This window comes from Rhinichthys klamathensis, unplaced genomic scaffold (genome assembly GCF_029890125.1).
Source record: "Rhinichthys klamathensis goyatoka isolate OS25496 unplaced genomic scaffold, OSU_Roscu_1.1 h1tg000003l_1, whole genome shotgun sequence".
Taxonomy (NCBI): domain Eukaryota; kingdom Metazoa; phylum Chordata; class Actinopteri; order Cypriniformes; family Leuciscidae; genus Rhinichthys; species Rhinichthys klamathensis.
The window spans coordinates 1,730,722-1,749,089 of NW_026606556.1; the positions used below are offsets into that span (position 1 = coordinate 1,730,722).

The 18,368-nt window shown below is 37.7% G+C and overlaps 1 protein-coding gene across 1 annotated transcript in view; it reads right to left on the bottom strand.

The window, feature by feature from the left end:
• Window positions 1-2,879: 2,879 nt before the first annotated feature.
• agpat5 (1-acylglycerol-3-phosphate O-acyltransferase 5 (lysophosphatidic acid acyltransferase, epsilon)) overlaps window positions 2,880-18,368 on the bottom strand; it is a 67,184-nt gene continuing 51,695 nt past the window's right edge. The window contains exons 7-8 of the mRNA XM_056249333.1: window positions 17,368-17,491; window positions 2,880-3,931 (exon numbers count right to left, since the gene is read on the bottom strand). Coding sequence (XP_056105308.1) covers window positions 3,706-3,931; window positions 17,368-17,491 — 350 coding nt within the window. The 3' untranslated portion in view covers window positions 2,880-3,705. The remainder of the gene's footprint in view (window positions 3,932-17,367; window positions 17,492-18,368) is intronic.

Consider the following 18,368-nt stretch of genomic DNA (forward strand, 5'->3'; position numbering starts at 1 on the left):
TGTTTGGAAAGATGTTTGACACGTGTTGCTTTTTCCAGGGGTGATAGTAGAAAAAAATCCTGAGCCTGAACTTTTTTCCCTGGGACAGATGCGTAAGGGCGAGTCTTGTCATATATTTTTGTCATTATTTTTAGAGAATGCAAGACACACACAAACACATGCCTATCTTCATAATTATAGTTTTGACTTCTAAAGTGTTTTGAATTCGACCCAAATCCTAAATTTCACTTGCACTGCACTGCAATATATTTTATTCATGATTAATATTGCATTGCAAAATAATGTGTGCTGGTCAACTAGTCTAAAATTAAGAAACCCCAAGAAAACAGTAAAATTTTTTTTAAATAAAAACAGGTGTACATTTAAGATAGTTCTACTTAATTTATTATTCCAATATCCAAATATGATACTTGATAAAAAGAAAAGAAAGGGGGGCTTTTATTTGTGACGTGCTGTCTTTGCATTTGAACATTAAACATTTTTAACAGGACACGCATTAGCTGAATAAACGTTAGCCAATACAAACATATAGAAAATAGTTGACAATGAATAGACAGGGGTCCTGTCACAGGACCAATAATAGCAAAACGAATCACTTATTCTAAAAAGAATATCAAGTATAAGTTAGACGAATCTGACATAGGGCTGTAATAGTAAAACGTCCGTCATTTAACTAATTTTAAAAACACGGATAGTTAATAAAAAATGCTTTCTGACATTTTGACAGGAAAAAAAAACACAACCAAGAACAAAATTTAAACTTAGCCGCCCGTCAATTTTCATTTTACAATGATCTTCGCGGTCTGTTTGTGAGAGCTCGCGCGACACTGATACAACGGTAGGCTACTTTTTAATCCATAAGTAACTAACGCGCTAGTTTTCATACAAAATTATTATGTAACATAATTAGGTACTTAAGTTATTATTAACAAAATAACGTAACACATGCAGGCTACGTTTCTCAACACCGAGAATGAATAAATAGACGCTTGGCTGTTTGCAGAATCGCCCTTATCAGTAATCCAAAAATCACAGCACTTTCATAAATCACTAAGCCATAGCGATTTTAATTTTATTTAGATTTATTGTTCATCAATACTTAAGCATTTTATAATTTGCATGGTTGTATGATGTCTTCCTCTTATCGGAGTGACCATGAATGACGTATTTTAAGATAATCCATGCGATCACTCACGTGTGATAATCGAATCCAGATTAAGTTAACTCAATACAATAAGTTACTTCAACTTTCCACATCCACCCCAGCCCGTTTACCATCAGGAGTCAGAAGTACCGTGACTAATACTGTACTGTCCTCGCTTATAAGACGGCAGGCCGCGGGAGTGGAAGGGGATCAGCGGGATTCTTTATTGCTGTCGATTTTCAGTCTCTTTTTAATGATAGGCCTTACGCACCTGTCAATCATCCCTGCTTGCTATTTGGGGAATGAACCCAGCGCTATGACGCTATGATTGGTCGAACTCCGCTTCTTTTGCTGTTGCTTGATTTGAGGACTGCGCGTGCACAGAGGCGTCACCAGGTTTTTTGCGTAGTTTAGAGTGACAAATCGTATCAGCGTACTTTGAGGTCAAAATGCGTACCCGCTATGCAAAATGCGTACAGGTTGGCAGGTCTGCGATTGGCTGAAGTAGGCTTACTGGTGTGGGTTTAGTGAAAGCGCCTCTCAGATCTTGGGAATTGTCAGATCCGCGAACGCGAACCTGATTATTATATATATTTTTTTTTCGCAGACACGTCTGTACGCCGGAAATCCGGCGTGGCGCCTGAGCGCCATCAGGCCTGTTTTTCACATGTACGTTTATAAGCGAGTCAAACTCGCAGTGCTTTCAGATGAAGCGCCATTTCCTACTGATCACAGAGCTGTGCTTCACTGACAAGCTGCGCATAATAAAATGACTTTAAACGTGAATTAACTAATCTGTAAATTGAATGAAAAAATAAAAGTGCCTTTACCTAAAGAAATAAATGGGTTATTTTGAAACACCCTAATTGAGATTGTTTTATTGAAAAATATGTCTCTGAATAAATGTAGATGCTTAAAAATGTTTATACACTAAGATTTGGAAGAGTAGTTTGACTGTAGTTTACCTACTTTAAAGTATATGTAGCTTGTAGATGTAACCTTGCAAACTACAGTTTTAAAATAGCTTCCCCAACACTTTTTCTAGGTTTTCTGTAATTGTGGGTACCCAGCTGTGATCAGTGATTTTGTCAGAAAGCACTTGGGTTAAAGTTTAGGATTATACATTTATACTGAAAGCATTTGTGCTATTGACTAATTTTCATGTAAGATTCCCATACTCTCCAAAGATTCAAATTCATTTCCCATTAAAATATTTGTAGATCATGGACTTCAATGACAATCACATTATTAACTATGGGTAAGTGCAATCAGCAGCAGCAAGTCAATAAATCTTTTTAATGTGGGAGCCTGTATTTTTAAATCTTTAGATCGAAAGGGACTCAAAGGCTTTCAGTAGAGGGAAGTCCTGTTAAAGCTCTGGTAATACATATGGTCCAGTAAAACTAAAAAGCTTTAGTAGCACCTTTTTTTGTTTTTCTTTTGGGTATTGTAAAATAGTAAACTGAATCAATTGTATTTCACTTAAATGAAATATGCTACTACTAATAAAAATCACCACGGTTAGGTCAGTCATATAATTGTTGAATTTTTATATTAAAATCAACCACTGAACCGTGAAACTCCATGACAAATGTCTCAGATTTCTCATAATGTGGACCAAATTATTGCTCTTGATTAAATTATGGAAAAAAACATTGAAAAGGGCTATGTGGAGACTCTTCAAAGAAAGAAAGCGGCATGTTTGGAACCACATGAAGCTGAATAAGACAGAATAATCATTTTTGACAGAACTATATTTAATACCCCTGCAACCAGCAAGTTTGGCAACTATCTTTGAAATATTTAGCAATAGTGCAAACGTTTACAATAAAAAGCCCATATCTGACAAACTTTTTAGATATCTTAAATCAAATAGAAAGATAACTGATGTGAAACACATACAACCAAAACCCAACGCATAAAAAAAATGCATTAAGCACAATCAAAATCAGCACAAAATAATAAAATACTCCAAAAGTTCTCAAGAACATCAGGTGAAAAACAGACTCTGTAAACAACTGTCATTATAAACCATTCAGAACCACAAAAAAGGCTTGCATACTGAAAATTTAAAATGGTTAAATGACAAAAAAAAAGAAGTTTCAAAACTGCTAACCAACCTTAATATAAAATTTTATCTCTGTTACAGGTTATCTATTTGTGCATTTCAGATTACAGTTAAGCTCAGATGGAACAGAAACCCTCACACTGGGTCTACATCGCAAGCGAATGATGCAATGCAACAAAACTGAAACATTCTCATATTAAATTTAAACATCCGTCTACAGTGCCGCAAGCATATTGACAACTGGAATGTTTTCGTTTTTTTGCATCTCATTGCTTGTTTGCAGTGTAGACAACGAACAGTTTAACTTGAAAGTTAGGAGTGTAAAAAACCAAATGATAAACAGTGTACCAATAACCAAGAGGCTTATTTACTAAGAAAAAAAGTAACTAATGAGAAATAAACAATATTATCCAACGATGAAACCTAAAAGTGTCTCTGTGTTGATATAGGCAGTTAGGATGGACGTTTATTTCAATTGTTATATATGGCTAGCTTATGGACTTACTTTTACCCACACCCATCCAATCAGAGTCCCATAGAGCCAGGTATTGAGATAGAGTTTTCTACCTGACTCCGTTAACAGCATTGGTAAAGTGAGACCACCCAAAATCAGCAGAGAAGGCAATGTCTTTGTAAGACTAAGAGGTGACTTTCGACCTTCTCCAGGGAACCTGCACTTTTTCTCAGGGTCTTCAGACTCGTAGAAAGTGGTAAGAAGCCTAAACAGAGAGAGTAACACATTTGTAAAACATGCTTTGAACATTTACTTGGATGCAACTAGATTAATGGTAGTGACAGGACTTATTAGATTAGATTAGATCACTACCATTAATCTAGCAACTAGATTAATGGTAGTGACAGGACTCTCTGATATGCACTTACTGTAAAGCTTCTTTAAAACCCTATGATTGTTAGCCAGAGGAGAACTGGCCCCTGACTAGCCTGGGTTCTCCCAAGGTTTTTTTCTCCATCCAATCTGATGGAGTTTTGGTTCCTTGCCACTGTCGCCTTGCTTTTGGCTTGCTTAGTTGGGGATATTTAATATTCAACAATATTATTGAACTGTGTTGTACTACTTTCATGTTATCACTGTGAAGCTGCTTTGATGCAATCTGTATTGTGAAAAAGCGCTATATAAATAAATGTGACTTGACTTGACTTGACTTATTTTAAAAGTCTACCATTTCTAGAACGCCAAACCAAACAGCAATGTAGCGTGATGAACGGCAACATTGTGCAGATTACAACATGACAAAAATAGCAGTTTTACAGATGAGCAAACTGAGGAAATACCCCAACACACTCTCCTAAAATATTTCTGTAGCTTGACTCTAGTTTAACTACTTTAAAGAACAGTAGGTAGTCAACCAAAATGCCAATGTCTCACAATTCTTCTGGCAGGATCATTTTATTTGTGCTAAATACAACCCAGTCACAAATGAAAATACCAAGTCACTACCAGGATGTGCAAAGGGACAGTTAGCTTCTTTGCTCAGTAAGGCTGGAATTTGACATTTTAATTTCTAAATAAAGAAAAAAACTATTTAAAAAATACTAGTAATAATACTAATAATAATATAGCATTATTTATAACATTTAATGTCTGTAGCAGCAGATTAATTATTGTGTTGAGCGCAACTCAGGAACAACTGATGACGGGCATGGTCTGATCTTTGGTTGACCAATCAGCGGAAAAGTGCATCTCATTGCTGCCTACATGTAGAGATAGAATATTCAAGCTGTTCATTAATTTTCTACCCCTGAACACTGTCATTGACATAGTTTGCTATGGTCAAAATTTTCCAACCATATAAGATGTTTTTGAACATAGCAAAATGCTTTTGTCTTTCATAAAGGAAACTCTAGCTTAATCTGTGATAATCACATTTTTGTGCTTAGCTTTGAAGATTTATCTGCAGCCTTTTTAATGCTCAAGCTGGATCAAGATCGGAAAACGCAAAATTCACCTTACTGCTCATGCGTAAACCCTCATAAAGGCTCACTGAGACGATGCAGATGGAACAAGGAATAAAGTTATCACGCAATTCTTCTGGCAGGATTTTACAAAATATTACCATTCACTGATGCGTCCAGGTCGCACTCAGTCACCTTTATATGTTTGGTCTAAACGCAACTGCTCTCGTGTTTTGCCGCAGGAAAGCAAATGCAAGTACATTTTCTGTCATCTTTGCAGGACTGTGATATGAAGAGTGTACTAAGTAACATATTTTAGCAACTGTGTGAATGTGAATAGCACATAACAGGCACAATGCCAGTGACAGTACATACTACAACGTGAAAACAGTGTTTTTAGATTTTTCCACTTTGAAACGTTTTTAAAAAGCTTCATTTTCGTTAATAAAAACACCATCTCCGTATGGAAGAAAGGCCAAAACGGAGATGAAAAAGATGCATTTTTTAAATGAAAACGTATTAGTGTGGACAATGCCTGAATACCATTCAAGGAGTTGTTTTTCGGTTTTAACCAAGCCCTAACACATCGGGGAAGGGGATAAGAAGCTTATAAAATGTTTGAATGTACCCTCTCTGTCTTTCTTACAGACAGAGCATCTCTGTAAAAAGCTTATAAAAGACACTTTGCTTAATTGTTCTTCCAGTTTCAGCCTCATCATTATTAAAGTTTATTTTTTCCACAATCAACGTAAGCTGAATTGTTGCTTTTTTTTTTTTTTTAAATGAAAAAGGTGCCGGTTTCTAATTTTTCTGCTTTCAATATTAAATTAAAAGAAATAATGATACACAGATTATATTGTTGATTAAAACATTCCTTTTTTTTTTTGTTAAAGGGGTCATATGACGATACATGCACTTTTACAAGTTGATTGTACTGAAATGTGTGTTGGCAGTGCCTGTACACAACCATCATATAATGATAAAAATCCATCCAGTGTTTTTTTTTTAAATCTCCTTATATGTTTTCCCCTGCCTCAAATTGAGCGGTTCGTTTTTGTGACGTCAATAAAACGGAAGCCCCTCCCGCGATTGTTGATTGACAGCAGCGTTTCAACACAGACCCGCCCTCGCTCGTGAGCGAGCTGTCAATCATAGTCCGTGCGGACCGGCGCGGTCATTGTTGATACGCTGGAGCACTGTCTATGAGCAGAATGGCGTCTAAGCGATTGTGGTGTTCTGTTCTTGGGTGTAATAACGAACACAGCAGTCATTTTAATGTTCCTAAATCCGAACCGCTGAAAACACAGTGGCTGAGTTTTGTTTTCGAAGGGAATATTCCCCACGAGCAACGTCAATGCTTTCATGTTTCCGCGAATCATTTCTCACCAGACTGCTTTAAAAAGGAGGGTCTGTATAAAGCTGGTTTTGCTAAGAAGCTGCTCCTAAATAAAGGATCGGTACCAACTAGCTATTCGTGTTCCTGTTGAACCTCCAGAAGAACTGAAGTGAGTGTAACGTTTTATTAACCGTTATATTAATACTTATATTAATCTTTGCAAATCGCTTGCACGCTTCACCATGAATGCGTCTAAATTACACTCAGGGTACATTACGGCATGTTTTCTATGTACGACGTTCTCAATATAATTCATAATCCCACGTTTATAATGAACAACGCGTTATGGTTATTGTGTTATTGTGTTACAAACGGTGTACGCACAGAACAGAGGGGCGGGGTGAGCAAAGCTCATTATCATTTAAAGTCATATGCACTGAAATGGCTGCTGAAAACAGCTGTTTTTGACCAGTTAAAATAAGTGTTTTCTTACAATACTAATGAGAATTTTTAATTAAAGTATATTACAAACTTTTAATTTAGACCCTAAAGAATCATATTAGCTTGTACAAAAATGGCATTATATGACCCCTTTAAAAACTGAGAACATTGTATTAATTCGTTCCCATGATTTAACAAAATTTTTAAATAAAATAAGTAATGATATAGCCATGATATATTTATGTGATTTGTGCAGAAAGAGTTTTGGTGTGCAGATGGCTAGGAGGTCCTTGTACCTTCTGATTAGGGATGCACCGATGCATCGGCTGAACATCGGTAACGGCCGATATTTGCCTCGTTAACTGCCATCGGCCATCGGGAAATAAAAATGACATTCGCCGATGATTATTATGTGTCATGAACGCTGTGCTCAGGAGAAAATTTTTCCCTCTTTTTATTTGGGCGGGGGGAGATACCGAGACGGAAGAGGGCGCCCGCGCACTCTCCGTCCTCAGTAACTTAGATTAAACAAAGAAGATGGCGGTCGTGTGGCAATATTTTACAGTTTCAGAGAAAGATCAGCGTTTTGCAGTTTGCAATACATGTTCCATTGAAATTTCAAGAGGGGGGGCTGTTAGAAAGTCATTTAACACAACAAATCTCATTGGACATTTGAGAAGCAGGCACGAGGCGGTGTACGGCGATTACCTGCAAGCTGACCAACAACGGAAAAATGAAGCCGCCAAGAAAGCGCAAACCCCCGGGAAGACTCAGACTGCAATTGACACTCGGCGTTTGAGAAAGCCAAACAGCTGCCTTCCGACAGCGCCAAAGCGAAACAAATAACAAACAAGGTGATGGAGTTCATCGCTTTAGATGACCAGCCTTTCTCTGTAGTGGAGGACGTGGGGTTTCGGAGTCTGATAAAGTTTATGGAACCACGCTACACGCTACCGAGCCGGCGTCACTTTGCTGAGGTCTGTCTCCCCGAAATCTACAACATTGTGGCCACGCACATTCATGAGCTACTGGCTTGCGACATCGCTGCAATCAGTTTCACCACAGATATATGGAGTTCAGATGTAAGCCCTGTGAGCATGCTTAGTCTCACGGCACAGTGGATTGATAAGAACTTTAACCTGGTGAAGGCAGTGTTGCACTCCCAGGAGTTCGCAGGTACCCACTCAGCATCTGCCATCTCGGAGGCATTTGAGAAAATGTTCCAGACGTGGAAAATCGACAAAACCAGAGTGCATGCTGTTGTGAGAGATAATGCTAGGAATATGACGAAAGCTATGATGGACAGTGGTCTGGCTAGTTTTGGCTGCATGGCGCACACACTGCAACTGGCAATTCATGACGGTGTTTTTAGCCAGCGCAGCCTCACGGATGTTGTGGCTATTTGCCGAAAAATCGTCGGCCACTTTAAACACTCTCCCCTCGCCTATTCACGTCTCCAGGCTGTGCAGATCCAGTTGGGAATGAAACCAAAAAGGTTACAGCAAGATGTTTCCACTCGCTGGAATAGTACATTTTATATGATGGAGAGCTTGCTGGAACAAAAGCGCGCACTTGCTACATATGCCGCAGACTACGACCTCCCGGCCACTCTCAGTGCGCACCAGTGGCAATTAATTGAAAACTTTATAACACACCTCTCCCCATTTGAACAATTGACGAGAGAAGTTAGCTCATCAGAAGCATCAGCTGCAGATGTCATCCCTTCTGTGACAGCCCTGAGACGTCTTCTGAGTAAGCAGGCTGACACAGACCACGGCGTTAAAACAACAAAGACCTCATTATTAGAGGCTGTAAATAAACGCTTCGATCAAATCCAGTACGATCCCATGTTCTGCATTGCCACCTATTTGGATCCCAGATACAAGGATCGTTACTTTGATGAGGATGTTAAACAACGCGCTCGAGAAATACTTGAGGCACACCTGTTTCCTGCTGCCGGTGCAGAGGATGGGACGCGCGAAGGAGAGCGCGCACATCACACAGAGCGCAAGAGGCAACGATCCGACAGAGCAGGGCCCTCCCTGCATGATGTGTTTGAGGAGATTCTGGAAGAAAATGGACCAGAGAGGACAAGTACCTCTGTATCCCAACAACTGGGTATTTTCCTGGCAGAGACCAATATTCCCAGAGGTGAGAGCGCACTCTGCTATTGGAGAAATAACCACCTGCGTTTTCCAGAACTCGCACAAATGGCACGCAAATACCTTAGTGCGCCATGCACCAGCACAGAGAGTGAGCGGTTATTCAGCTCTGTGTCTCATGTCTTGGATGAAAAGAGAAATAGGCTTTGCTGTGACAAGGCAGAGATGCTTATCTTTGTAAAGAAAAACATGCATCTTATTAAGAAGTAGGCCAGAGATACAGCAGGTGACTTATGTCATTAATGATCAGAAGTGGAGGTACTGTTTTTGTTTTATAAGATGCCCCATGTTCCAGCCTGTGAGTTCTGAAACACTGTAATGTTTTATTCTGTATGAGAAATACACAAGGTGAAAGATAGCCCTATTTATGTTTGTATTTATGAATAACATAATTTATTTATTTTAATAACATAATTTATTTATTTCACTTGTTTTTGCATTTACACTTGATGTATTTTTTTTTATTTATCAGAAAAATATTTTTTATTGGGCCATGAAAATAATCTTATTGAGTAAGTTTTTGTTTATCAGGCTAAAACCACTCAAATAATTTTGTTGGGCAATGTACTGAAACAATCTTTTCATTGATTAGAGTTAGCAGTCAAATGTTTTTGAATGTTTTTTTCAGAAAAGAAATTGTCATATATAAGGTTATAATGTCAACCAGAAAGTGACATTAAAGGTTGTTTTTGTTTCAGAAATTGGTCTGATTGAATTTGTGCTCATTCTAGGATAGTGTGATCAAGAGCCGAAAGACTTTTATGTTTCCGTGGCATAAAAGAAGGAATAAATAACAAAAAGAAAAAACATCGGCATCGGCCATCGGCCAAGTTGTTATGTTAAACATCGGTATCGGCCCAGAATTTCCCAATCGGTGCATCCCTACTTCTGATAATATGATTTTGAAGAGAAATGAAGAAACGGTTTGATTTTTGTTTTGTTAAAGAAATGGAAAAATTTAAATTAAGCTAGAATCTTCGTATTTTTAGTTCATGGGTAAAATTTGATTATGCTTCAATATTTGTTTCGCATGAGTGGCCCGGCCCTGAAACATCCCTTTTCAACTTTCTTCTGTATACTGCCGAAAGAGTTCATCTGATTGCTCTGCAAATTAGTTACAATAACATTTCTTCATACTGTTTGGCTGTTGCATATATTTCTTGCCAATATACATCTCGTATAGAGCACAACAACACACTTCTCGGGTCGCCGTCAGAGCGATCCTCGCATTGTTTCCTGATAACAGCGGAAAGAACTTAAAATACTCCGTCATTTTTGTTCATAGAGATAAGAGTAGGACATCATTCAAAACTGTAAAGGGCTACTTTTATTTGTACACACTCACAACAACAAAAATAAAGACAGCAAAGTGGGTGCACTTTCTAACACTTCCAGAGGTAGTCGAAAACGCATTCGACCGGATTGCTGTGTGTAAATACTCATGTGGTGTGGAACAGCGCAAAAAACAGCCTACTCCACCTAAACTAAATTTAAACTTTTGGAGGGATTTAAACTTTGTCAGCTGAAGACACAAGTTTGGTTTTGTAGATTTGAAAATCATGCTTTCCCTGTTATTGTTGAATCACGGAAGCTACACCAGTTACTTTTGCCAAGAGATTTATAATTTTTATACATGTGTCAGACATACGAGAGAAACAGGCTTAGAAGAATAAGGCTACAGGGCGAGGTGGTCTTCATTCCAAATTTCTCTGTTCCCCATTTCTCTATTCCCTCACCCCATCATGCCAGCTGTAATGGTTTCTCTGTGTTTCTCCTGCCTCACCCCATCATGCCTTTGTTTCTCTGAGTCAGTACAGTAAGTTTGAGCTTATATACACACCACTGACTGAGGGATTTACAACTTCCTTGTAAGGTATAAAAACATGTTGCTTATGTTTAAAATGGAACGTATACCTCATGCTTACACATGGTACAATACACCTTCCATATTAAGAAACTATCCCTCGGTGTTCATAGTACATATGCATCAGTGGTACATTTGGTACATTTGCATCAGTCAAAACATTCCTTTCCTTGTAAAGAATATGCCAACTGTACACATTTGAAGTTTCATCATCAGTGGAACATGTTACATTGCACATACTTTTATGTTTATCTTGCTCCCAGCTCCTCTCCCTCTTTCTCTGCTCAGCACACATGTACAAACATACTCTGACTTGACAAAATACATTATGAAATTATTATGAAAATTAATAAAGAAAAATAATACAAAAAAAATAACACTAAACAATACAATTTAAGTCTTCAGTTTCTTAAAAAGAAATGATTGATTTCCATTACACGAGAGTAGATGTTAAAAACTTCATGCTGATTTGTACTCGGCTTTCGCCAAGATAAGCACAAACTAAGACGTAGCTTTACAGTAAACTATGCTTCTCCATCCATTTACGCTTCCTTCCATATGGTGATGTGAATCTCCTTCTGTCCGGCGTTAACGGCTGCAGTGTACTTGGCACGTCAGCACACACAACGGCTGCAACTACAGTGTGGTCTCCCCACTGGACCAGCACGACAACCGTCTGGATTGAACCGAGTAGGGGACATCTCTAGGGTCTTCAAGTGGGCACCTTCTGTCCTCTGTTTCGTCGACTAGCCCACGACACCTCAAGAGGGCTCGACAGTGACTCTGGCATCCCAGAGTCACCCCCCTCCGTCCCCCACTCAACTCAGCCCAGCTTACTGACCTTTACATCCCTCCTGCTGCTGAGGTTGCTCCTTCCTCGTAGTTCACATGTGACCTAACCACAATCTCACAATCTCTCCGCAACCCGACCATACGCGCCAACCCGTTTGACTAAGGCTGTCGAGCCCCACTGTCTTCGTTAAAGTAGGTTCAGTGGCAACGGTTCCGTATGGCATACTACCTACCGCAAAACACAATATCTGCCCAAACACCAACCCTCATTCACGCAATATACACAGGAACGTAATAACTGTAATTACTATGCAAACTATACAAATAAACCAACAGACTCAAGTTTTTCAAGAATTCTACGAAACCATAGCGTGGCGGCCTGTACACAGCCAGCCAGAATATTTCCGTCTCAACCACAGGACCAGTTGCTGCTCCTCTCTGCTGCTTCAGATAAGTTCTTTACTGTGCGACGCAAATAAAGATAAATGAGAAACATTTTAGTTTTGTTTAAGTAGAAAATCAAATTACCAGAAGGTACACGGACAGAGAAGGTCCTTGTACCTTTGGATGAGTTTTGTTGTTTTTTGTTTTCAAAATGGAAAAATTAACGAACCGTTTAGTTATCACATTTTCTCATTAACGTTTTCATATTTTTGCTTTCCTCACAGTTTGTTCTAATGCATCAAATGGAAATACGATAAAACCAAAACGATAAATAAAACCTTTTTGATCCAAATTATGTTAAAATGGTATAAAGAAAAACAAATTCAATGGAGGATTAAGGTTTTAACAAAATACAAACTTTTTTTCTTCTTCCTGTTACCAGTCTTTCATGACCCCTTAAACGTGACATAAATCAGAATGAGCCATCTTATTGTGCCTTTTGCAATTTCGAATCAGCCTTTTTCTGCCATAATCAAGGGTGTGCTAAATATAACACTGTAGATTCATAGTCTTATTGTCAAACAAAACTAATTTTGAACTCCTCTTTTACTTTGCCAAACTTTTTATATGGACCCTTGAACTTGAACAATCAAAATGAATGTCCAACAGATCCACCCACTTCAAGTACCATTTTCAAGGATGTAGTAAATGACATGAGATGATACAGTGTAATGTGCTAGCATGCATTAATCATTAACATAATACTAATTTTTACTGGACAAATTTTTCTCTCTATTTCCAAGACATTTACATAGAATGTGGAATAATGCAGAATAAGAAAAACGAGCGTGCCACACTGCATGCACGCAACCGCGTTGCTTCTATTATGAGCGCGCCTACATTTTAAATAACAAATTTGCACGCGCATTTAGGAGAGTATTGCAAGAAGCTGCATAGTTCACCTTACTTTGGAAAAAAAAAATTACAATCATGATTTTTCCTGAAAAATGATGTTATAATTATAGGCCTAAATACCTTGGTATCAGGTTGTGTTTTCATCAATGGTATAATTACTAAAATTAATTTGGTTTGACATGATTTATTTGTGTTCATAATCAGTAAAATAAAATAAAAATCTTCTAACAAGAATAAACACATATGAACAATTAAATTATTGTTGTATTATTAATTATTTTTTAACCATCTTGAAACTATCCAAGCAGCGTTTCACGCTCATATTCTGTAATCACATTTAGGTATATTAATTCCACCGTCAAATCTATTTAAATTATCCATCAAATTGTAATTTCTCCTTACAGTAAATTACTTGAACAAAGAAAACATTTTGGCATTAGGCATTGGCGTTAGTTAATGTACAAAAATGTACAAAAGTCAAAAATAATGGTATTTACAAACTCAAAACAACTTTCAGTTTCGTCTGCAAGTATTTTAACTTTTGAAGGAAATGAAATCGAGTTAGTTAACAGTTATAAATATTTGGGTATAATCATTGATTCTAAATTATGTTTTAGAAATCATGTTAGCAATCTGGTTTCTAAGCTTAAGATAAAGCTTGGCTATCTTTACAGATCAAAATCATGCTTATCCATCCGCTCAAGAAAATATCTGGTGATGGCCACTTTTCTTCCCATATTAGACTATGGTGATTTGATATATATGAATGCTTCTGCCCAATGTTTGAAGAAACTGGATGTTGTGTATCATTGTGCATTACGTTTTTTCACTGGTTGTGGTTATAGGACACATCATTGTATCCTTTATTATACAGCTAAATGGGCCTCTCTTTATGCAAGAAGGTACACTCACTGGCTATGTTTCATTTACAAAGTACTTCTTGGACTAGCTCCTACCTATTTGAGTGTCCTTTTAACAAGAAATCACGGCCATTATGGATTACGTTCAAATGATGTATTACACTTGTTGGTCCCCGGTGTCAAAACAGAATTAGGCAAAAAAGCCTTTATGTTTGCAGCACCTTCTGCCTGGAACCTTCTTCAGAAATCGTTAAAAATGATTACTTTTATTTCTTATAGACAGTTTGTTTCAACTCTGAAGAATATGGAGCAGGTAAAGATTGGTCAGTGTACCGTAATTGTTCATAAAATTGTATTAATAATTTTTTCAGCACAGGGTCTTTGTGATATATATGTATGTGTATTTGATGTGTTTTTATTTGTTTTTATATATGTTGAAATTTGTCCTTTATGTTTTTTGCTGCATCTTGGCCAGGTCTCTCTTGTAAAAGATATTTTTAATCTCAATGAGTTTTCACCTAGTTAAATAAAGGATAATAAAAAAAATAACAAAATAAATGCCTAAAACTGTAAAAGTTTTACCTTATAAATAGAATTTAGTTTAATTTTAAAATTCGACACCGGAGTGAATGGGAACATGATTTATTGAAAATATATTAGTGGTTCTTGAGTCAATACTTTTTTAATGGCTTGTCAACTTTCCATTCCTCTGCTGTGTTATTCTAGTCAACGCTGGATTCTAGCCACCACCGGATTGTTGTCAGCGCGAAACACATTTTTGTGCATGTGAATGCTGATTCTTGTGAGAGCTGGATTCTAGTCATTCTATGACTGGAAAAATAAAGTCGTTGCAAAAGAAACAATACATAGCTTACATGTCGCATTAAACTGGCAGATTTTAGAATGTTGTAGGGCAGGCAGGTTGCCAGGATCTTTGATGTACACTTGTGAACGCTTTGATGTAAACCCCAAAAACACCTAAACGCCCCCCTTTCAAAAATCTCTTCCAACAATTAAATTCACCAGAGTATAATTTTATAAAGTGTCGACTGTAGACGCCCCACGTAAACTTAAGTCAGGTGCGTAGGGGAAAATCTACCACAGGGACACTTAATATTCAACAATATTACTGATCTGACACGGTTGGATAAGAACTGAACTGAGCTGGACGATGACAATTTTTTGCAGAACTGCATTATAGATGAAATTAACTAATTTAATAATTGAAGATCTTTACAACAGACCTGAATCAACACTGAACTGACTTCAGCTGAACCACAGCCAAAATGCATTATTTTCCTGTTATCACTGTAAAGCTCCTTTGAAACTATCGACATTTTATAAAGTGCTATTTTATAAAGGTGACTTGACTCTGCCCAATTTGCGTAAGCTTTTCTTGACCATTTGGGTGCATTTAGTGATACACAGTGTAATGTGCTATTAGCTTGCAAAGGTAAGCCTTTTTTTTTACTGTAACTTTTTTATTTTGTGAACTTGACGTACAGTATTGCACATTACAGATTAATAAAGTCCTATTGAACCTTCTTTCCCATCCCTGTAGGCGTTTCTCTGCAGTTTTAAAGGAGCGTAAATATGACACTGGATCTGACACACAAAGCCTCAATAAACAAAATTTTTTCCAGTACATTGTTTTTGTGGACTATGTAGGAGCCATTTATTTGCCTTATTTAAAGGATAATTGTGTTAATCTTTGTTTTCTTGAGAGGTGCACCCTCTGCAGGACAGGAGAAGATTAAAGGCCTAGGTGTGGCTTGTAGGAGTGTGGCCTGCTGGGAGCACATGGTCTTTAGACTTTGCCTTGTTTGTTTGCCAGCAAAAGTTGTTTTAATTTCATTAAGTTTGCATGACCTTTTCTCAGTTTACATCAGTTTATTTTCTGTAATCAAGTTTATAATAAACAACAAGAAAAGCATGTGCAACATGGTGGACAATGGATTTTTAAGACAAAGGAAGCGTCTAACCCCTCAGCAGACCCAAGTGACTAACAGGACAACTTGATTAAAGATAGTCACTACAGTACAGACTATCTGATAAGAAACTGGGACTATCAGACAATCCCTGTTCTAAGACATATATTTGAAAGAAATATGCAACAGAAATTTAACCTAAGTTAATTACTTAGGTGGATGGGATTTAGACCGAACAGAAGATGGACTGGGTAAACTAATCAGAAGAGATAGGTGTTTCAATGATGCCATCTGTATATGTAGCTTTTAGCTGTAACTCTGGGAGGTTATTTTGAAACTGTAGCTTGCAAAACACTTTTTCTGACCAATAAATTTTCCAGGACATTTCCAAGTTTTCCATGATAGTGGGAACCCTGCTGTGATCAGTGATTGTCAACATAACTGAACATTTACCGTATTTTCCGCACTATAAGGCGCACTTAAAAGCCTTTAATTTTCTCAAAAAACGGCAGTGCGCCTTATAATCCGGAGCGCCTTATATATGGATGGTGAACACACGTTCACCAAGACGGGGAGACAGCGCCGGGCGACTTACGCCACTATCTGCCAATGGATCGTGGATGCCTGGGCTGATATATCAGTCTCAACTGTGATCCGAGCTTTCACGACGGCAGGAATAATCTCACATACCCGTATTTACTTCCTGTTTTCGGCCGAAGTCCACAGTAGTTGATTGTCGAGTTCGCGCGCGATCAAACCTCCTCCGTGTGTTCAACATCTGATTCGGATAAACTATCCATTTGAGCTGATATTCTCAGAACACCACACAGCACCGTCATCGGCTGACAGTCTGAGTCTCCACTGTTGCTTAGTTACCAATGATCGCGCGCGCGCACTCAATCGCCTACTGTGGACTTCGACCGAAAACAGGAAGAAAATACGGGTATGTGAGCTGGCTGAAAAAACAATTTTTATTCATATCTTTTACATTTACTGCAGTCAGATTCACCGTATTCACTCACATGGCTGTGCACTTGTAATGACACATTAAGGTTGTTAAGAGGCTAAAAGCAGGTTTAAAACTTATCCCGTTTAAGTCAACAGGGTGCAAATTTTAGAAAGAGGATAACACTGTGTAGGCAACACCGGTTTTTGTCGTTGTTATCTGTACTGACAGCACTCCAAATTTACAAAAAATGAGCTCAATGTTAAAATTGACCGGAGTTTTCCTTTAACATTTGAACAACGTTACCATGGGAGTGAACGGAGTTATCAGAACGCTTAATAAAGTTTGACTTTATCTGACTGTTTTGTTGACATTCCCTTTAGCACGTTTAGTGGATGCATAACGCAAACCCAGTCAAACGTTTGACTGCAGTATCTTATGCGCCTTATAATCCGGTGCGCCCTATATATGAAAAATGTTCTAAAATAGGTCATTCATTGAAGGTGCGCCTTATAATCCGGTGCGCCGTATAGTGCGGAAAATACGGTATTTATTTTGTTTATGGTATGTAGCTGGTGACTGTGATGGACTAGGGGCTATTTTGGATACTCACTTGTCTTTGATTTCAAATCTTTCATGTAGCCACCTGCGGAAGAAGATGGGCTCTGCAGGAATTTCCCTTATGTCCACACGGTTGAAGTGGATGTGCACTCTGGGGCATTCCTTGCACAGGAACTCTATCACACAGAGAAAATGAATTAGAGAAATGAAAGGCAGTTCAGACAACCATCAGACAGAAGACAAACAAACAGAATATCAAAGACAACAATTAAAAACGGTATATGAAAACTGTTTTAAGTGCACAATAAATTTTATTACAAAATACATACATAAAATAATAAAAAAACATCTGGTACAATCATCATGTGCTCTCATTTATTGTTTGAACAACCACCTATTGACAGTGGAAGAATTAGAACAGAGCATTAGTTTACTGTTGGTGACTCATCATGTAGCGCAGCTTCCAGTGTAGATGGCATCACTGATTATAATGGGTTCTATTTGCTTTTGATGCGCTGTTGTGCTGCTTGCATTTGGTGTAGAGATGGTGTTACTAGGGGTGTAATGGTTCAAATTACTCATGGTTCGGTTTGTATCACAGTTTTAGGGTCATAATTTCAGTACGGTTTGGTATGTGCCATGTTCAGGAAAAAAAAAGGACTACTGTCAAATAAAAATAAGACCAAATAATCAAACTACAAGGAAAAGGACAAATGAATACAATAGAGCAAAGATACAAATAAACAGTACTTCTCAGGTTTTTCAAGTAAGAGTATTTTCAGGTCCAGAAATTGAATAAAGTAAACAAAATGTAACAACACTGCATATAATCTTCCCTGTATAAATTAAATAAAGATTAATCCAAATTAAAGTTATAAAAGTTATTCAGTCAAGAACAGGGATAGTCTTTTTTGTCTTTTGTTGTTTGATTAACATACAGAATACAGACAACAGAATGAATATTAGACTGCTGTCACTTTAAGAAAATGCACAGATCCAATGTACTGATACTGTACACGTATTGTTTTTCTTGACCGTTTACGGTCACTTAAG